This window comes from Oryctolagus cuniculus, chromosome 19 (genome assembly GCF_964237555.1).
Source record: "Oryctolagus cuniculus chromosome 19, mOryCun1.1, whole genome shotgun sequence".
Classification (NCBI taxonomy): Eukaryota; Metazoa; Chordata; class Mammalia; order Lagomorpha; family Leporidae; genus Oryctolagus; species Oryctolagus cuniculus.
The window spans coordinates 33,243,019-33,263,770 of record NC_091450.1 but is presented as its reverse complement, the minus strand read 5'-3'; the positions used below and the strand labels follow the sequence as shown (position 1 = coordinate 33,263,770).

Here is a 20,752-nt window from a genome sequence, read left to right as displayed (position 1 = left end):
CACACACACACACATGCAGGCTCCGTCCACTTTATTTCTCTCGTGTAAAAACCTATGTTGTGGCCACAGCTGGAGCCTGGGTCCTCTGCACGGACACCCTGGTGTGCGTCTTCACAAGGTGGTCGGTGAACTCCTGGAGAGAGACAGCCCGCTTGTAACCAGGCCCTCGCCCCGCCCCTGCCCTGCCCTGCCCTGCCCTGCCCCCCGCCGGTGCCCCCAGTGGGCTGTACCTGGTAGGGAGACTTGGTGAACACGGTCTCTTTCCAGAGGTCGGGGGTCAGGTAGCTGTAGGTCTTGGAGATGGCATCGAAGGTGGCCTTGGCTGGGGGACAGAGAACATCACAACTCTGGCCCGGCCCCGCCCCCAGGAGCGGCCGGGGGGGGGGGGGGACACCCACCGAAGTTGCCGAGGGTGGCGGTGCAGCCCCGGGCTGAGGTGTAGCAGTCGTCAATGCCAGCCATCATGAGCAGCTTCTTGGGCACAGGGGCGGAGACGATCCCGGTGCCCCTGGGCGCGGGGATGAGGCGCACCAGCACAGAGCCACAGCGGCCGGTCACCTGGCAGAGGCCGGGCAGGTCAGGACCGCGGCAGCCGCGCCGCGCGGGGGCCCCCGCCAGCCCGGCCCCGGCCCACCTTGCACGGCACGGTGTGGGGCTTGCCGATCTTGTTCCCCCAGTAGCCTCTCCGCACGGGCACGATGGACAGCTTGGCCAGGATGATGGCCCCTCGGATGGCGGTGGCCACCTCCTTGGAGCACTTCACGCCCAGGCCGACGTGGCCGTTGTAGTCCCCGATGGCCACAAATGCCTGCGGACAGACCCCCGGGTGAGGCGGGCGCGGCGGCGGCGCGCGGCCCGGCGTCAGCCCTCCCCGCTCGCGCCCGCGGCTTGTCGCGCCCCCAAGGGCGGGAGAGGCCACCGGGAGGCCAGCCCCGGGTCCCCAGGGGGTCTTCTCTCTCTCTCCCCATTACGAAGGCCGCACGGGTGAGGCCGCTGCGACCACGCAGAGCTGGGAGAGGCCCCGCCCCGCGGCGCGGCGCCGCACCTTGAAGCGGGTCCGCTGGCCGGCCCGCGTCTGCTTCTGCACCGGCATGATCTTCAGCACCTCGTCCTTGAGGGCGGCGCCCAGGAAGAAGTCGATGATCTCGGACTCCTGCGGACACACGAGACCCGCGCTGCGGGCGCCAGGCCTGGGCCCGGGCCCCGGCCGCCCGCCCTCGCCCGGCCGCCCGCTACCTTGATGGGCAGGGAGAACAGGTAGATCTCCTCCAGGGACTTGATCTTCATGTCCTTAACCAGGCGGCCCAGCTTGGTGACCGGCAGCCACTGGGAGAGCAGGGGCGAGGTGAGGGGCCGCCCGCCCCGCGCCGCCCCAACCGCCCGCCCGCCGCCGGCGCGCACCCACCTCCTTGTCCTCCGCCTTGCCTCCGCGGGCGCCGCGGCCTCGGCCCCGGCCCCGACCCCGGCCGCGCCCGCGGCCTCGGATGCCGCTGCCGAAGCCTCCGCGGAAGCCGCCGCGGCCTCCCATTCCAGGGCCCCCGGGGCCTCCGGGCCCTCCTGCTGCACCGGCGTCATCCGCCATTTGCTGCGAGAAACGAGAAAACCCGGCAGTCAGGCGGGGCTGAGGCCGGGAAGGGGTCGCCCGGCACGCAGCGCAGGCGCAGGCGGCCGATGTCCGCCGATTCCCGCGCCCTCCTCGCGGGCCGCCGCCGCCAGGGCCTCACTCACGTGTTCTCTCGGAGAAGAAGAAGGAGCAGGATATCCGGGAGGCAGCTTTTATACCGCTCAAGCACCGCGAGATCTTCGCTGCCCTTGTTCCCGCCCCTCGGCCCCGGGCGGCCTGGGATTGGCTCCTCCGTGCCCAGCCCCCGGCGCGCTGTGCGTGCGCCTGCGCGTTGCCGCCGAGCGCGGCCCGGGAATCTGAGTGGCGGGAAGAGCGCTATAAACGCGCGCGCCGTGGCCGGCCGCCTCTCTCGGGACTCCCGGGCGCGAGCTGGGCGCCGTCCCCTCGAGGTGGGTCCGGTGGGGGTCGGTGGTCCGGGAGGACGGCGCCGCTTGAAAGTCGCCCCGGCCGTGGCCGTGGCCGCGGGTGAGATTCGGCGCCCAGAGCGAGCGGGGGCCTCCGCTCGCCGCCCACGGCTTCGGTGTGAGGCGGCGAAACCCAGGCCCCGACAGGCGCCGCGCGGCCGCTGGCCTGGCCGGCCGCTGACCGTGCCCTGTCCGCCCCCCGCAGGACGCCGGCGGAGGACCCTGTGCCGATGGCGACGACAGCGGAGACCCGCGGGGCCCGGGCGGGCCGCGAACGCCTCGGGCCGGGGTCTGCGGCGGAGACGGGAGCGAGCTGAGAGGCCTCCACGCGCCGGTTCCCTCCCCGGGTGGGTCTCCCACGCGGGGGTAGGCGCCGGCGCTGTGGCCTGAGGCGCTGGCTCCCACATGGGCGCCGGTTCGAGTCCCGGCCGCCCCACTCCCCATGCAGCTCCGCTGTGGCCTGGGCAAGCAGCGGAAGGTGGCCCGAGCCCCCGGGCCCCTGCCCCCGCGTGGGAGGCCCGGGAGAAGCTCCTGGCTCCGGATGCACGCGGCGAGGGAGGCCCTCTCACTCCGCCTCCGACCTGGACAGACCTGGGGCAGAGAGGGGGCCCGCTGCAGTGTGGAGGCGGTGGCCGGGGGCAGGGACAGTGGCTGTGGATGCAGCGGGGTCTCCGCGGTCCGCGCTGGACCTTGCCAGGGTGCGTAGAAGCGCCCTCACCAGGCGGCCGTCTCCCGAGGTGAGAGTTCGTGGGGTCTTCCAGATGCTACGTGCAGATGGCCCTTGGTACGGAACAGGTTTTTCCACGCAGTCTCAAATAAAGCCGTTCAACCTGTGTCCTGCGTGTTCTTGTGGCGCGTCATGGCGTCGTGCAGCCCCACCCCTGGGGGCAAGGAGGAGGCCTCGGGTGCCAGGGACCCTGGCCTGTCCGTCCGGGACCTCCCCTGGGCTGGTGTGAGCTAGGATGGGAACGTGAGGTCACGGCCCAGGGGCTCCTGTCCGGGGACAGCTCAGCACCCCAGGGTCTGGCCCGGAGAGACGTGCTAACTGCCAGGCTGCGGGTCTACCTCTACCCACGTGACTGGCACCGGCTGGGGGGGCGGCCTGTGGTGCCAGCACCAGTGGAGTCCCAGCCGCCCCGCTTCCTGTCTGGCCCCTGCTAATGCACCTGGGAACGCGGCCAGTGCCCCAGGACTTGGGCCTTGCCATCCACGTGGGAGACCATCTTAAAGGTTTAGGAGAGACCCCACGGGGGCTGGGGGGAGGGGAAGGCTCTGCTTCCCAGGGCACCGGCTGCGGCCCACCCCCACACAGGAGGCTGCACAGACCCGTCCCGGATGGCACAGGGGCTCTGATTGGCCTGAGCTGGACAATGCCACTGTGATGTCAGCAGACAGCAGCTGTGAAATACCTGCTCCCAGGCCCCGGGGGTCAGTGGAGCTGCCGTCCAGACACCAGTCATGGTAAGCCCAGCGCAGCTTAGCCGTGCAGGGGTAGGCCCCACTGCACTCGGGGTGCCTGGTGGGTTCCAGGCCCTCAGAGCAAAGGGAACCACAGAAAACTGGCTTGAACTCTGGGCCAGCTGCCCCCTTAAAGTCGGTTCCCCCAGGCCTTCTGCGGGGCTCTGTGAGGCCGCCCTCCCTGTCGGAAGCTTGCTGGTCTCCCCCTGGGGTGTGGGGTGGGGGATCCGATCCCGGTCCCAGCCGGCCCGGTTTTGCAGAGTGGCGGGTATGACCTCAACCTCTTCGCCAGCACTCCTGACTGCAGCTTCCTGTGCTCCGTCTGCCACGGAGTTCTTAAGAGGCCGGTGAGGTTGCCGTGCAGCCACATCTTCTGTAAGAAGTGCATCCTCCGGTGGCTAACCAGGTGCCACGGGTCCCTGGGGCTGGGGGGCAGGGTGGCCCGGAACCGGAGCTCACAGGCCCAACGGGCTGCGTTGCTCCTGCGCCCTGTAAGGTCCGCAGCCCCCGGCCCAGCCCTGTGATACCTGCTCCGGGGCTGGGGAGCGACCGCCGGAGGCCCCCGGCCCTTCCTAGCCACAGCTCACACGGCTGTGCCTCCGCCCCTTGCAGACAAAAGACCTGTCCGTGCTGCAGGAAGGAGGTGAAAAGGAAAAAGATGGTCCACGTGAATAAACTCCGCAGAGCCATAGGCCGCCTGCAGGTCAAGGTAGCCCACCCACCCTGCCGCGGGGAGGCACAGGCCAGGAGAGCCCCACCCTCGAAGGAGCCGGCGTGGCCCTGGGGGCATCAGACCCGGCTCCCTGTGTGGCGCCGGGCAAGTGCCCCAGCCTGTCTGAGCCCTTGTGTCCTCTGCTGCACCTGGTGCGCTGGCCATTACTCCCTAGCCCCCCGACTTTTACAGATGAGGGACAGCAAGCTCACTCACAGATGTCCCCGCTCCCCCTTCTCCGGGCCCTGGGATTCACCTGCCTGGCTTCCCACCACCACCTCAGTGAAGTCACAAAAGCTTGGGAGGCGGGACGGGGCCCTGGCCGGCAGGGCCCCACCTCACAGGGCGCTCTCCCTGCCCGCAGTGCAAGAACGCGGAGGCTGGCTGCCTGGTCACCTGCCCCCTGGCCCATCGCAGGGGGCACCAGGACTCATGCCCGTTTGAGCTGACGGCCTGCCCCAGGGAGGGCTGCGCCGCACGGGTGCCGCGTGGGGCCCTGGCTGAACACCAGCGGCACTGCCAGCAGAGCTCCCATCAGCTCTGCCCCCTGGGCTGCGGGGCCACCCTGGGCCCGGCCGAGCGTGCCGGACACAACTGCTACCGGGAGCTGCGGGACGCCTGGAGCGAGCGCCAGGAGCGCAGCCGGACCCTGCTGCTGTGCCTGCTGCAGCGCGTGCGCCAGGTGCACCGCACCACCAACCTCATCCGCCGGCAGCTGGCCCAGCTGGGCAGCTTCCTGGAGGAGGACGAGGCCCTGCTGGCCGGCACCCCGCAGGAGGCTGCGGCCACCCCGGAAGGCAGTGGGGGCGCGGGGCTGTGGAGGGCCCAGGGCCAAAGTGCCTTATAAACAGAGGGGTAAATAAACGTGGCGCCCAGGCCTGGCCCACCACACGGCCTCGTGACTCATCCCCCGCCCCGTCCCCTAGCCGAGCTCCGGGCACTCCGTCCCTCCTCCCTTGGTCCTCAAGTCCTCTGCCACCCGGGGTCTTGTGCGGGCAGGCCCCCTCACTGTCCTTGCAGAGGGGTGCCCGGGTCAGCCTCTCCCAGCCTCCTTCCTGAGTGGCCAGCCTCACAGCCCGGAGCAAGATGGCTGCTCACAACAGCACCCGGGCGGGCGGCCACTCCGCCCCGGCACCAGAGGTCTGTCTCCCACAGCCACCCCCGCCCTGGCACCAGAGGTCTGTCTCCTGCAGCCAGCGTGCCCCGGCAGGAGAGGTCTGTCTCGGTGCCATTTTCCGAGGCACTCTAGTGTTTTCCTCCCCTCCTGAGCCCCACGGGCGTCTGTGGACCTCCTGAGCACCAGACACCCCAGCCCCCGCCGGCGCGGGCTGGGCAGGGCCAGAAGCAGGGTTCAAGGTAGCCACAGGGGCCGTCCGTGACGCCTCCTCTAGCACCCCAGGTAAAGCTGCATCTTGGGGCCGCCGCCTACAGTGCCATCATCCCATATGGGCGCCGGTTCAACTCCCAGCTGCTCCACTTCCGATCCAGCTCTGCTGTGCCCTGGGAAAGCAGGAGAGGATGCCCAAGTACTTGGGCCGCTGCACCTGCATGGGAGACCTGAAGAAGCTCCTGGCTCAGCTCCAGCCATTGTGGCCAATTGGGGAGTGAACCAGCGGGTGGAAGACACCCCCCCCCCCCCGCCTTTCCTTCTCTCTCTGTAACTCTGACTTTCAAATAAATAAATATTTTAAAAAGCCCTGCATTTCCTGGGTGCTGCCTTGTGGTGCAGTGGGCTAAGCTGCTGCCGCCGGTGATACCCCACATGGGCATGGGTAGAGCTCAGGATTCTGACCCAGCTCCCCGCTGATGCACCTGGAAAGCAGCTGAGGGGGGCTGGAGTGCATGGGCCCCCGCATCCTGTGGGAGACCCAGAAGAAGCTCCTGGCTCCTGGCTTTGGCCTGGCCCAGCCATTTGGAGAATGAACTAGCAGATGGAAGATATCACTTGCTCTCTCTCCTTCTCTCTACACTGCCTTTCAAGTAAATAAAATCCTGAATAAAAAGCAAAACAAAGCGGTACCTCCTGGGCCTGCGTTTGGCCTAATGACGCCTCTGTCCCACATGGGAGTATCCGGCTTCATAGCCGGTCTGACTCCAGCTTCCTGCTAATGTGCGCACTGGGAGGCAGCAGAGGATGGCCCGAGGACTTGGCTGCCTGCCACCTCTGTAGGAGACTCGGATGGGGCTCCTGGCTGCTGGCTTCGGCCTGGCCCAGCCCTGGCTGCTGTGGGCATTTGGGGAGTGAACCAGCAGATGCAAGGTCTCTGTCTCTCCTTCACTATGTCACTCTGCCTTTCCAATGAACCCAATAAATAATTTAAAAAAATAGACCAAGGGACTGGCGTTGCGGCACAGTGGGGAAAGCCACCACCTGTGATGCCAGCATCCCATACAGGCACTGGTTCATGTCCCGGCTGCTCCACTTCCAGTCCAGCTCCCTGCTGACGTGCCTGGGAAAAGCAGTGGAAGATGGCCCAAGCGCGTGGATCCCAGCTACCCATGTGGGAGACCCCGTAGGAGCTCCTGCCCCTTGGGGAAGGAACAAGCGGATAGAAGATCTCCATTTCTCTGTCTTTGTAACTCTGGGTTGCAAGTAAATTAAACACTCAAAAAATTAAAAATCCAAAAAAATATAAAATAAAAATAATATAGAATATAACGCCAGTCTAAACCCAGCGCCAGGGCAGCACCCAGGGAACTCAAAATCCCCACCCCTCCAGGCTGGACACGCCCCCTCCAGCTTCCGCCTCCCGGCGCAGCCGCCGCTGCCCACAGCAAAGATGGCGCCAAGCGCGCTGTGCCCACAAGCCGCCGAGGTCGCGGGTGGTGACGCCATCACCGAGCGCCGCGAGTGCGGCTTCCTCGCCAGTCTCTCACGCGGCGGCGGCGTATCCCGGCAGGAGCGATGGAGGAGCCCGCGGCCGCAGTAGCTCGCTTCAAGGCCAAGTGAGTCCGCGTGGGCGCCTCCCGGGGAGCGGGCTGGGATCGCTGCGGGAGACTCCCGGGGCCCGGCGCAGCGCCGCCATAGGCGCCCTGGGGTCTGGGGCGCGGGGTCGTGGCTGAAGCTGCGGGCGGGATGGCGCCTGAGCCCCCGTGAGGCAGGCGCCGGGGTCCAGGAAGAGGAGCCCCTCGGCGGCTGGCCTGGGGTGCGGGCGGCGCGGGGGAAGGCGGGCAGGGGAGGGGGCGACGCGGTCGGCTCCGTCCCGGGCGGTCGCCGGGCTGAGTCCCAGAGCTGCTGTCCAGAGGAGACTGCGGCCGAGGGCCCGGCGGCCGGCCTGGAACTGACCGCTGCAGGAGGCTGGGAGGACGCCGGGGCCGGGCTCCGGGGTGTGGAGGATGGGGCTCCGGGCCCAGCAGGGGCCCCCAAGGACCCTGGTTGGAAGCAGCTGTGGGACCGCGGTGAATGTGGGGCAGCCCTGGCGGACGCCGGGAGCCAGGAGCTCCACCCGGCCTCGCGCATGGGTGCAGGGGCCCGAGCGTTCGAGCCGTCACTGCTTTCCCGGGCGGCGTCTTGGGGAGCTGGATCCGAGGGAGCAGCCACGACCTGAATCAGTGCTCGGACCGAGGCCAGCGCTGGCCACCAGCTCAGGTCTGGAAAGTCTGAGTTACAGAGGCAGGGGGAGAAGGAGATCTCCCATCTGCTGGGCCAGGCTGCAGCCGGGGCCCACACGCTTGGGCCATCTTCCGCCGCTTGTCCCAGGCCGTTAGCAGAGCGCTGGTTTGGAAATGGAGCAGCCGGGGCATGAACCGGCGCCGAAGACGGAGGCTTTCCCCACCAAGGGCCTCTGTGCCGGGGTAGCAGCCACACCCGGCACTCCTGGCTTTTTCTGGTTCCCCGGGAACTCCTCCAGGGCAGGGGCCTGTCGGCTTCACCCCTGGGCGTGCACCCAGCACAGGGCAGGGCGTGACCCGGGCGGTGACCCCTTGCTCCCTCCCCTCTCTCCCCAGCTACGCTGTCGAGCACAAGATTGAGCCGTTTTACAAGGGCGGGAAAGTACAGGTACCACCAGGAGGGGCACGCAGGGCTGGGGCGGGAAAGTACAGGTACCACCAGGAGGGGCACGCAGGGCTGGGGCGGGAAGCACAGGTACCACCAGGAGGGGCACGCAGGGGAGGGGCACGCAGGGCTGGGGCGGGAAGCACAGGTCCCACCGGGAGGGGCACGCAGGGCTGGGGCGGGAAGCACAGGTCCCACCGGGAGGGGCACGCAGGGCTGGGGTGGGAAGCACAGGTACCCCTGGGAGGGGCACGCAGGGCTGGGGCTGGGCCGGCTGCTGTGTGTTGGCATTAAGGAAGCTCTGTGTTCCAGCTGGACCAGGCCGGCCGGCACCTCGTCTGTGTCTGCGGCAGCAGGGTCAATGTCCTAGACGTGGCCTCGGGAGCGGTGCTGCGGAGCCTGGAGCAGGTGAGGGCTGGCGGGGCGAACGGCCCGCTCCATGGCCCTCGGGGGACCTTGTGGTGCCCTGGGGCGTGGGGGCGGCGAGAAGGGCAGCCCAGCCTCACGGCTCTCCCCGTGCCCCTAGGAGGACCAAGAGGACATCACTGCCTTCGACCTGAGCCCCGACGATGAGGTGGGCAGGCAGGGCCGGGCGGGGGCGAGCCCCAGTGCCTCCCGCCTGCACTTGGACCCATGAGGGTGCCTCACTCTCCCCCAGGTACTGGTGACGGCCAGCCGGGCGCTGCTGCTGGCCCAGTGGGCCTGGCGAGAGGGCACGGTCACCCGCCTGTGGAAGGCGGTACACACGGCTCCTGTGGCTGCCATGGCCTTTGACCCCACCTCCACCCTGCTCGCCACAGGTAGGGCCGCAGCTGGGCCAGGGGCCAGTGGGCACGGGGCAGGGGCTGTGGGCGCATGGGCCCCATCACCGCAGACACGTTCCCACAGGTGGCTGCGACGGCGCGGTGCGTGTCTGGGACATCGTGCGGCACTACGGGACACACCACTTCCGGGGCTCCCCCGGGGTCGTGCAGTGAGTGGGCGCCGCGGCGGGCAGGCGGGCAGAGGCCCCGGGCTCCGGGTAACACTGCTCACCTGTCCCCACCCGCACCCCGGCCTGCAGCTTGGTGGCCTTCCACCCGGACTCTGCCCGCCTGCTCCTCTTCTCCTCGGCTGCGGACGCCGCCGTCCGCGTGTGGTCCCTGCAGGACCGGGCGTGCCTGGCCGTGCTGGCTGCCCACTACAGCACCGTCACCTCGCTGGCCTTCAGCACGGACGGCCACAGCATGCTCAGGTCAGCAGCAGGACTGGGAGGCCCGGGTGGGGGGAGCCGGGCGGGGGGAGCCGGGACTGAGGCGGCCGTCTCCCTAGCTCTGGCCGCGACAAGATCTGCGTCCTCTGGGACCTCCGGAAGCTTCAGGTCACGAAGACAGTGCCGGTGTTTGAGGTGGGGCGCCTGCGGGGGGCTGGGGAGGGGGCCGGGCGGGGGGTGCCTGTGCGGGCGGCTGGGGAGGGGGCCGGGCGGGGGGGTGCCTCTGCGGGCAGCTGGGGAGGGGGCCGGGCAGCAGCGGGGGGCGCCCCCTGACAGACTTTGTCCCCAGAGCGTGGAGGCTGCCGTGCTGCTACCAGAGGAGCCGGCGCCAGACCTGGGTGTGACGTCCCCGGGCCTGCACTTCCTGACAGCCGGTGACCAAGGCACGTGGGCCAGGGCTGAGGTTGGGTGGCACAGGGCTGGGGAGGCCCGTGGGCCTGTGGGTCCCAGCAGCCCCGCTCCTCACGCAGGTGCACTGCGTGTGTGGGAGGCAGCTTCTGGGCGGTGTGTGTACACCCAGCCGCGGCCGCCAGGCCCCGGGCGGGAGCTGACGCACTGCGCCCTGGCCCGCGCCGCCGGCCTGCTGCTGAGCGTCACGGCGGACCACAACCTGCTGCTCTACGACGTGCGCTGCCTGCGGCTGCAGAAGCAGGTGAGTGCCCGCCCGCCTGCCCGTCGGGCTGCGGCGTGGGAGCCTGGCCCGGCCTCACTGCTGCCGCCCCCTAGTTCGCTGGGTACAGCGAGGAGGTGCTGGACGTGCGATTCCTCGGGCCTGACGACTCCCACATCGTCGTGGCTTCCAACAGCCCCTGCCTGAAGGTGTTCGAGCTGCAGTCGTCCGCCTGCCAGATCCTCCCCGGCCACACAGGCAAGTGCCGCCCGCTGGCCCTCGAGTGCCCCGCACTGCTGGGACGGCTGCTGACGCACTTCCTGCTCCCCCAGACACCGTCCTGGCCCTGGATGTGTTCCGGAAGGGGAGGCTCTTTGCCAGCTGCGCCAAGGTGAGGCACTTGGAGGGAGAGGTGCGGGGGCACTGGCCCTCCCGGGTGGTGATGCCAAGGCCACAGGCCCCCGGCCCAGCCCTCCCCTCAATCCCCCCCTCCAGGATCAGTACTTGGAGGGAGAGGTGCGGGGGCACTGGCCCTCCCGGGTGGTGATGCCAAGGCCACAGGCCCCCGGCCCAGCCCTCCCCTCAATCCCCCCCTCCAGGATCAGTACTTGGAGGGAGAGGTGCGGGGGCACTGGCCCTCCCGGGTGGTGATGCCAAGGCCGCAGGCCCCCGGCCCAGCCCTCCCCTCAATCCCCCCCTCCAGGATCAGAGCATCCGCATCTGGAGGATGAACAAGGCCGGCCAGGTGGCCTGCGTGGCGCAGGGCTCGGGGCACACGCACAGCGTCGGCGCCATCTGCTGTTCTAGGTAGTGGGCCCGGGCGCGTCCAGGGGTGTCAGCGAGGCGAGGCCTTGGCCTGTCCCCGGGGCCCGGCTCAGGCAGAGGGCGACAGGGAGAGTGATGGCTTTGAGCCCGCTTGTGGCAGCTCTGGCCCAGGCACGTGGGACAGCAGGAGCCGCAAGAGCCTTCAGGCACTTCGGAAGACACAGGGGCTCACCGTCCGGGGCTCACCGTCGGGTGGGGAGGCCACCTCCCTCGGGGCGGGGGTGGGGTCTGCAGGTGTGAGGACACTGGGGGTGGGCAGCACAGGCAGAGGAGCTTGGACCCGGAGGCATCGGGAGTCCCGGCCCAGGGTCTGTGGTGCACGGGGGCCAAGGCTGGCCAGGCCTCAGCAGTCTCCCCTCCCCGTCGGGCTGCAGGCTGAAGGAGTCCTTCCTGGTGACCGGCAGCCAGGACTGCACCGTGAAGCTGTGGCCCCTGCCCAGGCCCCTGCTGTCCAAGAGCACAGCCCCAGACAGCGGCCCTGTCGTCCTCCACGCCCAGACCACGCAGCGCGGCCATGACAAGGTGACTGACGTGGCTGCCAGGGTGGGCTGTGTCCGAGCCCTCGCCGGGTGGGCTGTGTCCAAGCCCTCGCCGGGGTGGGCAGTGTCCGAGCCCTCGCCGGGTGGGCTGTGTCCGAGCCCTCGCCGGGTGGGGTGTGAGTGCTGCCCGCTCTCATCACCAGGACATCAACAGCGTGGCCGTCGCTCCCAATGACAAGCTGATGGCCACAGGCTCACAGGACCGCACGGCCAAGCTCTGGGCCCTGCCACAGTGCCAGCTGCTGGGCGTCTTTGCAGGCCACCGGCGTGGCCTCTGGTGTGTCCAGTTCTCCCCCATGGACCAGGTGCTGGCCACGGCCTCGGCCGACGGCACCATCAAGCTCTGGTCATTGCAGGACTTCAGCTGCCTCAAGGTTAGCAGCGGCTCCCAGGCCCTGTGCAGGCCCCGCCCCGGCCTGCCCCCCCCACTGATGCCTCACCCTCCCCTCACCGCAGACATTCGAGGGGCACGACGCTTCCGTGCTGAAGGTGGCCTTCGTGAGCCGTGGCACACAGCTGCTGTCCAGGTGCGGGGGCTGGAGCAGGCAGGGGTGGCATGAGGCGGTGGGCAGGCCTGGGCACTGACCAGTCCCTGCTGCATCCCAGCGGCTCTGATGGGCTGCTGAAGCTGTGGACCATCAAGAACAACGAGTGCGTGCGGACGCTGGACGCCCACGAGGACAAGGTCTGGGGCCTGCACTGCAGCCGGCTGGACGACCGCGCCCTCACCGGAGCCAGCGACTCCCGCGTCATTCTCTGGAAGGTGGTGGGCCCAAGGGCGGGGCGTGGCGGGAGTGGGGTAGCCTGGGACCCATCTGACCCCAGCTGACCCTAGGATGTGACGGAGGCGGAGCAGGCAGAGGCGCAGGCCAAGCTGGAAGAGCAGGTGGTCAGGTGGGTGCCGGGCAGCAGCACCCCTGCTCGTGGTCAGGGGAGCGGCCTGGAGCAGCCTCAGCCCAGCACCGTCTGACCCTGTTCCCCCCCCACCCCCAGACAGCAGGAGCTGGACAACCTGCTCCATGAGCGGCGGTTCCTGCGGGCGCTGGGCCTTGCCATCTCCCTGGACCGGCCCCATACTGTGCTGACCGTCATCCAGGGTCAGTGCCCGCCCCGGGTGAGCCAGGGGCCAGAGCAGGCGCAGGGGCCCTCCAGGCGCTGACTCCTGTCCCCCCCGCAGCCATCCGGAAGGACCCCGAGGCCTGTGAGAAGCTGGAAGCCACAGTGCTCCGACTGCGGAGAGACCAGAGAGGTCCTGGGCCGACAGGCAGGGCGGGGGCGGGGGCGGGGGCGGTCCGGCAGGCAGGTAGGTGACCGGCCCTGTCGCCCACAGAGGCCCTGCTGCGATTCTGCGTCACGTGGAACACCAACTCCCGGCACTGCCACGAGGCGCAGGCCGTGCTGGGCGTGCTGCTGCGGCACGAGGCCCCCGAGGAGCTGCTGGCCTACGACGGCGTGCGGGCCGCGCTGGAGGCCCTGCTGCCCTACACAGGTGCTGAGCGCGGCCGGGGCGGGCCGGGGCGGGCCGGGGCAGGGTGGGGGCGGGCGAGAGGCACGGACCCCTCGACGCTCTCTGTCCTCCCCAGAGCGCCATTTCCAGCGGCTCAGCCGGACGCTGCAGGCGGCCACCTTCCTGGATTTCCTGTGGCACAACATGAAGCTGCCCACCCTCCCTGCTGCCCCCCCAGCCCTCTCGAATACATAGAGCTGGCGTGTCCATCTGGCCGTGTGTCTGGGCCCGCCTCCCCCAGGTCCCACAGGCCCTGCCCGGGGCACAACACAGGGCTTAGAGGAGGAGGCGCTGTATTTTGAGGGAACGGGGAATCACAGCTTCCTGGCTCTGCCAGCTAGGGGGCCCCCCACCCCTCCGCCAGCTCCCGGCCCCACTCAAGGGGCTCCCTGGCAGCCCAGGGCCCTGCGGGTGATGGTGCAGCAGCGGCTCTGGATGGCGCTCAGCCGTGGTCGGGTGGGCACCGCAGGCGGAGTGGCCCAGGCCTTGGGGGGTGCCGGGGAGCCGCGGGCCTCTGCTGTGTCCTCCCCGCCGTGGAGCCCGGGCCCACTCAGGAGCGCGCCCAGCCCTTCCTGCTGCAGCAACACCGCGGGCAAAAGACCTGTCTGGCCGGCATACCTGTGAGGGAGGCGGAGCCTGGTCAGGAGTTGGCCCGCCCCGCAGCAGGCTAGGCCAGGCCGAAGCCCCACCCCACGCACCTGCACAGCCACCAGCCGCGGTCCGACTTCTCCAGCACGCACACACGCGCCCCTGCAGGCACTGTCAGCTCATCCGCGCGGCTGCCCTCGAAGGCACGGGCAGCGTAGAACTGGGGCCCTGGCGGTGGGCATTGGGGTCAGTGCTAGGCCACAGAGACGCCCGCCTTTCCCGTTGCCCCTCTGTTCAGGGCCCCGTGAAGCCTGAGCACACGCCCCCAGACCCTCCAGCGCCCCTTGCCGCCTGCGCTTCCCCTGGCCCTCCCTTGCCCCTCACTGCCCAGCTAGGAGAGGAGGGTCAGAATCCTACCAGGGGCCAGCGCTGTGGTGCAGCGGGTTAATGCCCTGGCCTGCAGCACCGGCATCCCATATGGGCGCCGGTTCGAGACCCGGCTGCTCTACTTCCTGTCCAGCTCTCTGCTGTGGCCTGGGAAAGCAGTGGAAGATGGCCCAAGTGCTTGGGCCCCTGCACCCACATGGGGGACCCAGAGGAAGCTCCTGGCTCCTGGCTTTGGATCAGCACAGCTCTGGCCATTGCTGCCAATTGGAGAGTGAACCATCGGATGGAAGACTCACTCTCCCTCCCTCCCTCCCCCGCCCCCCCCCCCCCCCCCCCCGTGTAACTGACTTTCAAGTAAAATAAATAAATCTTTTTTAAAAAAATCCTACCAGTGCTCCCCAGGGACAGGGCCCCCTCCTGGCCCGGGCTCAGGGCCACCTCTTCCAGGTAGGGAGCTGGAAACCAGGCTGTTTGCTGGTCCTCATTCGCCACCAGCCACCAGCCTGTGAACAAGAGGCAGGAGGGCGTCAGATCTCGGCCCACCGGGGTCCAGGGCAGCAAGGCCAGCGCCCTGACTGCTGGGGCCACTACCTGAGGGGTGTCGCAGCAGCACGTCCAGGCTGTCCTGGGCCCGCGCCTGGAAGGGCCTGCCCCGGGTGTCCTGGGTGTGGAAGGGCTGCAGGCAGTGCAGCCGCTGAACCTCCAGGCTGTGGATGGCAAGGCTGCCTGCGGGACGCGGCCTGGGCTCCTCGGGGGCCGGCAGGATCACCAGGCTGGCAAGGAGGGAGCCGGTGAGGGGGTGGGGACGGGCCCGCCACGCCCACAAGCCCACCGGTGGCTCCTCTTCCTCCACTAAGCCTCCCCCAGCGTCCGTAGGCCTCAGGGAGTTGGGTCCAGCACCTGCCAGGCGGCAACGAGGGCTCCAGGTCCAGGGGTTGTGGCGCAAAGAAGCCGGTGAGCGCTGGGCTCTGTGACACCCGCTCTGCGGCCGCCAGCAGCGTCCGGGTGTAGGTCTCCAGCAGCCGGAGGCGCGCCAGCCCGCGGCCAGTGCGTCCCCCTCTTGCTAACAGCGGTGCATCTGCAGGCACCAAGAGGATGCACTGTGGGGCCCACCCCAGGTCTTCCTGGCCCAAAAGCCTTTCCCCGCCCCACCCAGGACCCCAGGCCTGACCAGGAAGCTTGGGGAGAACACGGTCGCACTTCCGAAGCAGGCCCGCCTCCACCGGGAAGGTCTCCCTGAGGGTCTTCTGAGGACGAGAAGCGGGGTGTCTGTCCAGCTGCCCGGCCTCCAGGCAGGGCGTGGACCCCTCCCCAGGGTGACAGGGACGGGAAATCCAGGTGGAGGGTGAGGGAGGGAGACCCCATCAGGGTCGCTCACCTGGAGCCGCCTGAATTCATCCCAGCTCCTGCGCACCAAAGTGTCGCTGCCATCTGACCAGCGCACGGAGAAGGCAAACGTCTACGGGGGGTGGGGGGTGGTAGGGGGAGGTTGGGTGTGCCTGGGGCCCGGGCCAGGGGCATCCACTTACAAAGCCCTCGGGCTGGTAGGGGCGGGTCATACCTGGAGCCGCTCCATCTGCACCAAGGCTGCTGCGCGCACTGACACCGGGTGCCGGGGGACTGCCATGCCCGTGGCCGGCACGACTCAGGATGCTGGGGCAGGCAGGCAGCGGCTGAGGCTTCTGCGCTGCCAGCCGGAAGACTGGCCGAGTGGAATTCCCCGCGGACGCCCCAAGCCAAGTCCCCGGGAAGCCGCCCCGCCCCTGGGCCTTCTTCCGCGACCTGCAGGAGCCCGGCTGCGCAGGGCCAGGGGCCAGAGGCAGAGCTGGTGGAGAGAGGATGAGTCGCCCACCTGGAAGGGCCAGGCTGGGACTGCACCCGCCCAGGGCCCTCCCGAGTCTGGCCTTGGGCAGGGGGAGGAGAAGGAAGGGCTGTCTGAGGCCCACCTATCTGGGCTCACACACCCTGGGTAACCCTCCCCAGGGTGTGCCAACAGCTCCGGCTGTGAACTCACTGGCTGGACTCGGCAATTGCCGTCCAGAACCAATCGTTCAGTGCAACAGGGCTCTGGTGCTCCCTCTGGCTTAATCCTGGTGCCGAAGGAAGGACTTTGTGCCACCAAGTCGGAGCAGGAAGGTTGTGCTAAGTGAATACTCATGGGCTCACCCCAGGGGTTCACCCACAGTGGGGAGGCTGCATCTCCACAGTCCCTGTGGCCAGTGGCACTTGGGGGTGGTCACTGGGAATTCATGGTCTGTCACAGCTTCCGGCAAACCCACCTCTGGCATCAGGAGTGACCCCTTGCCCCTTCAGCCAGGGTCGGGGAGGGAGGCCCTGCACTGGCTGGACAGGGGGCTCACCCAGGGGCCCTACCTCTCTAGGCTGCGGCTTCCTTGTCCAAGCCACATCTAACCCTTGTGCCAGGTGCTTGTTCCTGGTGCCGTGTCAAGGTTGCCCCCCACCCCCCCAGGCCTCCAGGAAGCTGCCCTGCCTCAACAAAGATCCTTTGTGTGTCTGTCCCACCGGTTGCTCTCTAAAGCTGTCTGACCTTGCCGGTGCCAGCCCAGGCAGCCGAGGGGGCCCCAGGAGAGAAGCTGGAGGGAGGCCAGGTTTAATCAGATGGGGCTGGGAAGGATCCGGAGGCCCCCTGCGCCCACGCTGGCTCCACCCAGCTTCCGCTCTCTGGACCCCTACTCTGTTCCCTCACAGTTCAACTCCAGCCGTCACCCACCCCCATCCCTGGGGGGTTTGCTGGCCCCTGTGAAAGCCACTCTCCACGTCACCGCCAGGGGTAGCTTCACAAAACAGACATGGGATCAGGTCAGGGAGGCTGTGCCGGCCCCTGAAGGGCACCCCTAGTCCCCACCCCGCCCCCGTTCTGTGCTGTCCATGTCCCCCGGCCCTGGGCTCCCAGACCCTCCCTCTCTGCCTGCGGTCACCCGGCCCTGCGTGGGCCCTACCACTGCTTGTAGGAACACTGACAGGTGTGGCTTTGGTTTGTCACTGTGCTGAACACCGCACGGAGTGACGGTCAGGGGCACTTTTGCTTCTTGTCCGGCCCGGTGCCGGGAACAGAGCGCGGCCCGGACATCCACGGAAGGACCGCGGGGAGGCGGGCGCCCCGTTGCCAGGGCGCCGGTCGCCGGGGAGGGACCGCGGCCCCGGGGTCCCAGGGAACGCTCTGTGCGGTCACGCCGGCCCCGCGCCGCACGCGCCGTTGCCAAGGCCCCGGGGGGCCAGCCTCGGGCGCGCCCCCCGCTGCGGGCACAGAGCCCGGCCGCGGGCACGCAGGAAGGTGCCAGCGGAGCGATGGGGGCGTCGCGGGCCGCCACCCGCACTGCGACCCAGCCTCAGCCCGAGTCCGCCGCGCGGCCGCGGCGCACCTTCCACAACACGCTGCTCTTCTACTGGAGGAAGCGCGAGCGCCGCCACGGACGGCGCCCGGCGAGCGCGGCGGGCCGGGGGGCGAGGCCCAGGGGCACCCGCAGCGCCCGGGCCTCCGGCGCCGCCCCCGCGCCGGCCCGGGCCCCCGGCCCGGCCCCCGCCGAGGCCCGGCCCTCCAGCCCCGCCGCGGCCAGCGCCCCGGCCTCCGGCCCCGCCCCGCCCCGGGCCCGGACCCCGGCCGCCGGCCCCGCCTCCGCGCCGGGCCCCGCCCCGGACCCCGGCCCGGCCCCGCCCCCCGCGCCCGCGGCGCGCGCCCCCGGCTCCTGCGGCCGCGCGCTGGCGGCGGCGCGCGCGCTGGCCTGGAGGCCGACCTGGAGGCCCCTCTGGCGGCCGAGCTGGCCCGGCAGGCGCTGCGCGGGCAAGATGGCGGCGCCCGGGGAGCCGGGGCGCTCGTACCGCGGGAGCCTCTTCTCCTTCCTGCCGGGCGGCGCGCGCCCCGAGGTGATGGACGACCTGGCGACGGACGCGCGGGGCCGGGGCGCGGGGCGGAGGGACGCCGCGGGCACTGCCGCCGCAGGCCAGCCGCCGGCCCCGGCCCCGCAGCGCGCCGAGGACGCCGCGCAGAGGCGGCCCTGCCGGGCCTGCGTGGACTTCAAGGCGTGGATGCGAACGCAGCAGAAGGTGCCGGCGCCCGCCCGACCTCCCCGCCCTTGGCTTCCGCGCGCCTCGGCCGCCCCGCTCAGCCGCGCGCGGGCCGGAAGCGCCGCAGGACCTGTGTGCAGAGCTGGGGCGGAGGAAGGGGGTGGCCGGTGGGCCTCCGTGTCGGGGAGCGCTAACTGACCCTTAGTCGGCCTACTTCTGCAGCGGGACACGAAGCTTAGAGAGGATTGTCCACAGGACCGCGAGGAGCTGGGCCGCCACAGCTGGGCGCTGCTGCACACCCTGGCCGCCTACTACCCGGACCTGCCCACCCCGGAGCAGCAGCAGGACATGGCCCAGTTCATCCATTTGTTCTCCAAGTTTTATCCGTGTGAGGAGTGTGCGGAAGACATCAGAAAGAGGTGAGCCGCGCTCGCCCGTGGAGCCGGGGCCCGCACTGCCTGCTGATGTCACAGAGCGGGGCAGAGACCATGGCCGCCCGGGCTCTGCGGCTCGCCCCGGAGGGCCGGCTGCCCTTTGCCCTAGGACTGGGGGCAGGCTAGGGAGAGCTGCACTTTGCCCGACTGTCGATGCTGATTGCTCTTTTTATTATTTGAAACAAACAAACAGAGAGAGACAGGTCTTCCATTTGCTGGTTCACTCTTCATGGCTTCAGCTGCCCGCGCTGGGCCAAGCTGGAGCCAGGAACTTCATCCCAGCCTCCCATGGGGGTGCAGGGGCCCGGGCACTTGGGTCGTTCTCCGCTGCTGTTCCCAGGGAGCTGGAGCAGAAGTGGAGCGCCCAGGACTGGGCCAGCGCCCACGTGGGATGCTGGCGTTGCAGGCCGTGGCTTAGGCCTTGCGCCCTGCCGGCCCCCGATTGCTGGTTTGAAAGCCTGGGAACCCACTGCTTTTCCTCACTGAGATGCCCGGGAGCTGTGTTAGGCATCTCCGGGCCGGACGTGTGGGGGCAGCCACGACAGTTAGAACCAGGCAGCCCTGGCTTGACTGGTTCACCAAGGCCTCCCTGGGGTGCTAAGGAGCGGTCCGCTCTGTGCCGGCTCCGCCCCGGCTGCACCTGCCTGGGGCCAGGGGCACAGGTGAGTGTTCCTGATTTCACGAGACTGTAAAGTGGCTGCCTCGTGCCCCGGTGCCTTGCCCTGGGCTCTGCAGGGTCCACCCTGGGGAACGCCCATCTCCGGACGCAGGAGGACGCCCCCCGGTGCCGCTGGCTGCAGTGCCTCTCTCTCCTCCCGCGGCGAGGCGCCGGCAGGGCCGGGGCCACCTCCCCCTTTTGTGTCGCCCCTACTCAGGATCCACAGGAACCAGCCGGACACCCGCACCCGCGCGTGCCTCAGCCAGTGGCTGTGCCGCCTGCACAACGAGGTGAACCGCAAGCTGGGCAAGCCCGAGTTTGACTGCTCACAAGTGGACGAGCGCTGGCGCGACGGCTGGAGGGACGGCTCCTGCGACTAGAGGGGCGGCCGCGGCAGAGGGGCGGGCCGCTCATTAAAGTGCGTCAGAGCCACAGCTGTCGCGTCTTCGTTGGGTGGTCCCAGGACACTGCCCTTCCGAAAGGAAGCTGCCCCCTGCGGGCACTCCAGCAGCCGGCCTCCTCTTCAGCGGGGGGCCTGGGCAGGGGTGTGCAGGGGAGGGAGGCAGGAAGGAGCGTCTCGTCGTCCAGGATGGCAGCCCGCGAGAGGCCGGGGCTCCCTCTTCCTGCCCCGTGAGGCCCGGCTGTGCCTCTCCCTGAGCAGTGCCGTGGCCCCAGTGGCTCTGTGCCGTTGCCACTTGGGGAGTGAGGCCTGGGCCTGAGTACTCCGTTGGGCCCAGCCCCATGGGGAAGTCTGGGGCGGAGTTTTTCCTGAGGTCGCCCAGCGTGCTGCCACGCCCCGCCTGGCACGGGCCCTCTGAAGGTGTGCCAGGACGGTGCCGGGCTCAGAGACCAGAATAAAGTGCTGGACAAGAGACTTGGACCTGGTTCTGGTGTGCTTTGTGCTCAGCTCTGCCCTCCTGTCTGGGGTCTGACCCCGCAGGGGCATGGAGAGGATGCCCGTGCAGGCGGCCACCGTGTTGCCGTGGCCTGGGTGTTCCAGTAGACAGGGAGGCCGATGGCTGCAGCGGAAGGGTCCGCTCTAACGGGGAGGGAGCGGGGCGTGCAGGGTTCAAGACCCCAGCAGATGTGGCTTTCACTCCCGGCTTCGGCAACAGGCAGCCAAGGTCTGGAGCCAAGGAGTGGCGTGGAGCGATGTGACCCAGGTGGCTGAGGTGGCCCCCAGCAGCACGCAAGGAACATAGACATGCTTATTTATTTAGCGTTTAATGATTTGTTTATTTGAAATGCAGAGTTACAGAGGAAGAGACAGAAATCTTCCATCCACTGGTTCACTTTCCAGGTGGCTGTAACAGCTGGGGGCTAGACCAGGCTGAAGCCAGGAACCTGGAGCTCCATCCGGGTCTCCCACACGGATGCAGGGCCCAAGCACTTGGGCCATCGTCTGCTGCTTTCCCAGGCCATTAGCAGGGAGTTAGACGCAGAGCAGCCAGGACTCGAACCGGCACTCATGTGGGATGCCGGCATCTCAGGTGGTAGCTTAACCCTCTTATCACAATGCTGGCCCCTCGTTTAAGGTTTATTTATTTGAAAGAGTGACACATGGGAGAGACAGTGATCTTCCATCTACTGATTCATTCCCCAAATGACCACAACAGTTGAGCCTGGGGCAGGCCAAAGCCAGGGGCTGGAACTCCATCTGGGCTCCCATGTGAGCCATCATCCACTGCTTCCCGGGAGGTTAGCTGGATCAGAAGTGAGTAGCTGAGGCCG

General features: G+C 69.0%; 5 protein-coding genes and 2 non-coding genes across 14 annotated transcripts; 4 read left to right on the top strand and 3 right to left on the bottom strand.

Moving 5' to 3' along the window:
- Positions 1-14: 14 nt before the first annotated feature.
- Positions 15-1,746, bottom strand: RPS2 (ribosomal protein S2). Its single transcript, XM_051830255.2, has 7 exons — positions 1,406-1,746; positions 1,237-1,326; positions 1,046-1,153; positions 635-808; positions 399-558; positions 231-322; positions 15-133 (listed from the first exon to the last, which is right to left on the bottom strand). The coding sequence occupies exons 1-7, from the start codon at positions 1,580-1,582 to the stop codon at positions 53-55; spliced, it is 882 nt and encodes a 293-aa protein (XP_051686215.1). The 5' UTR covers positions 1,583-1,746; the 3' UTR covers positions 15-52.
- LOC127486420 (small nucleolar RNA SNORA64/SNORA10 family) lies at positions 887-1,019 on the bottom strand. The gene has a single exon (XR_007913129.1). It is a non-coding gene; the product is annotated as a small nucleolar RNA SNORA64/SNORA10 family (small nucleolar RNA).
- Positions 1,747-1,872: 126 nt separating the features above from the next.
- On the top strand, positions 1,873-5,087 carry RNF151 (ring finger protein 151). The gene is given in 6 exon segments (XM_051830256.2): positions 1,873-2,013; positions 2,234-3,489; positions 3,747-3,892; positions 4,099-4,195; positions 4,563-4,996; positions 4,998-5,087. Coding segments are annotated over 5 exon segments (744 nt in total). The 5' UTR covers positions 1,873-2,013; positions 2,234-3,486; the 3' UTR covers positions 5,062-5,087.
- LOC127486421 (small nucleolar RNA ACA64) lies at positions 2,051-2,177 on the top strand. Its single transcript, XR_007913130.2, has one exon. It is a non-coding gene; the product is annotated as a small nucleolar RNA ACA64 (small nucleolar RNA).
- A 1,903-nt stretch (positions 5,088-6,990) lies between the features above and the next one.
- Positions 6,991-13,139, top strand: TBL3 (transducin beta like 3). Its single transcript, XM_070064131.1, has 22 exons — positions 6,991-7,144; positions 8,147-8,198; positions 8,508-8,603; positions 8,722-8,769; positions 8,854-8,995; positions 9,084-9,168; positions 9,259-9,429; positions 9,507-9,582; positions 9,737-9,830; positions 9,918-10,099; positions 10,174-10,315; positions 10,390-10,448; positions 10,761-10,864; positions 11,257-11,404; positions 11,565-11,795; positions 11,878-11,948; positions 12,028-12,184; positions 12,257-12,315; positions 12,415-12,518; positions 12,599-12,670; positions 12,752-12,910; positions 13,005-13,139. Exons 1-22 carry the CDS (start codon positions 7,104-7,106, stop codon positions 13,121-13,123), a joined length of 2,412 nt encoding a protein of 803 aa, XP_069920232.1. The 5' UTR covers positions 6,991-7,103; the 3' UTR covers positions 13,124-13,139.
- Positions 13,140-13,204: 65 nt separating this feature from the next.
- NOXO1 (NADPH oxidase organizer 1) lies at positions 13,205-18,263 on the bottom strand. 7 transcript variants are annotated; one of them, XM_051830250.2, is made up of 9 exons: positions 18,129-18,263; positions 15,465-15,728; positions 15,282-15,362; positions 15,075-15,150; positions 14,804-14,981; positions 14,495-14,676; positions 14,293-14,406; positions 13,627-13,744; positions 13,205-13,546 (listed from the first exon to the last, which is right to left on the bottom strand). In XM_051830250.2, the coding sequence occupies exons 2-9, from the start codon at positions 15,528-15,530 to the stop codon at positions 13,306-13,308; spliced, it is 1,056 nt and encodes a 351-aa protein (XP_051686210.1). In that variant the 5' UTR covers positions 15,531-15,728; positions 18,129-18,263; the 3' UTR covers positions 13,205-13,305. The 7 variants fall into 7 exon arrangements, with proteins under 7 accessions (XP_051686210.1, XP_069920235.1, XP_051686211.1 ...); XM_070064134.1 differs by lacking the exon at positions 18,129-18,263 and adding an exon at positions 17,744-17,881; XM_051830251.2 differs by lacking the exon at positions 18,129-18,263 and adding an exon at positions 17,659-17,795.
- Positions 17,711-19,895, top strand: GFER (growth factor, augmenter of liver regeneration). Of its 2 annotated transcripts, none has more exons than XM_051830246.2 (3): positions 17,711-17,968; positions 18,185-18,348; positions 19,239-19,895. In XM_051830246.2, the coding sequence occupies exons 1-3, from the start codon at positions 17,711-17,713 to the stop codon at positions 19,399-19,401; spliced, it is 585 nt and encodes a 194-aa protein (XP_051686206.1). In that variant the 3' UTR covers positions 19,402-19,895. The 2 variants fall into 2 exon arrangements, with proteins under 2 accessions (XP_051686206.1, XP_051686205.1); XM_051830245.2 differs by having other exon boundaries at positions 18,152-18,348.
- The last annotated feature ends 857 nt before the right edge of the window (positions 19,896-20,752 follow it).

Bases quoted from the DNA above. Each gene is read 5' to 3' on its own strand.
- RPS2 (XM_051830255.2), bottom strand. From the start codon at position 1,582: ATGGCGGATGACGCCGGTGCAGCAGGAGGGCCCGGAGGCCCCGGGGGC. The intron at 1,327-1,405 runs GTGGGTGCGCGC...CTGCTCTCCCAG, and splicing joins GCAAGGCGGAGGACAAGGAG to TGGCTGCCGGTCACCAAGCT. The intron at 1,154-1,236 runs GTAGCGGGCGGC...GTGTGTCCGCAG, and splicing joins TGTTCTCCCTGCCCATCAAG to GAGTCCGAGATCATCGACTT.
- TBL3 (XM_070064131.1), top strand. From the start codon at position 7,104: ATGGAGGAGCCCGCGGCCGCAGTAGCTCGCTTCAAGGCCAA. The intron at 8,770-8,853 runs GTGGGCAGGCAG...ACTCTCCCCCAG, and splicing joins ACCTGAGCCCCGACGATGAG to GTACTGGTGACGGCCAGCCG. The intron at 9,831-9,917 runs GCACGTGGGCCA...CTCCTCACGCAG, and splicing joins CCTGACAGCCGGTGACCAAG to GTGCACTGCGTGTGTGGGAG.
- NOXO1 (XM_051830250.2), bottom strand. From the start codon at position 15,530: ATGGCAGTCCCCCGGCACCCGGTGTCAGTGCGCGCAGCAGCCTTGGTG. The intron at 15,363-15,464 runs GTATGACCCGCC...CACCCCCCGTAG, and splicing joins TGCAGATGGAGCGGCTCCAG to ACGTTTGCCTTCTCCGTGCG. The intron at 13,547-13,626 runs GTGCGTGGGGTG...CCTCCCTCACAG, and splicing joins CGCGGCTGGTGGCTGTGCAG to GTATGCCGGCCAGACAGGTC.
- GFER (XM_051830245.2), top strand. From the start codon at position 17,711: ATGGCGGCGCCCGGGGAGCCGGGGCGCTCGTACCGCGGGAGCCTCTTC. The intron at 17,969-18,151 runs GTGCCGGCGCCC...CTACTTCTGCAG, and splicing joins GGATGCGAACGCAGCAGAAG to CGGGACACGAAGCTTAGAGA. The intron at 18,349-19,238 runs GTGAGCCGCGCT...GCCCCTACTCAG, and splicing joins GCGGAAGACATCAGAAAGAG to GATCCACAGGAACCAGCCGG.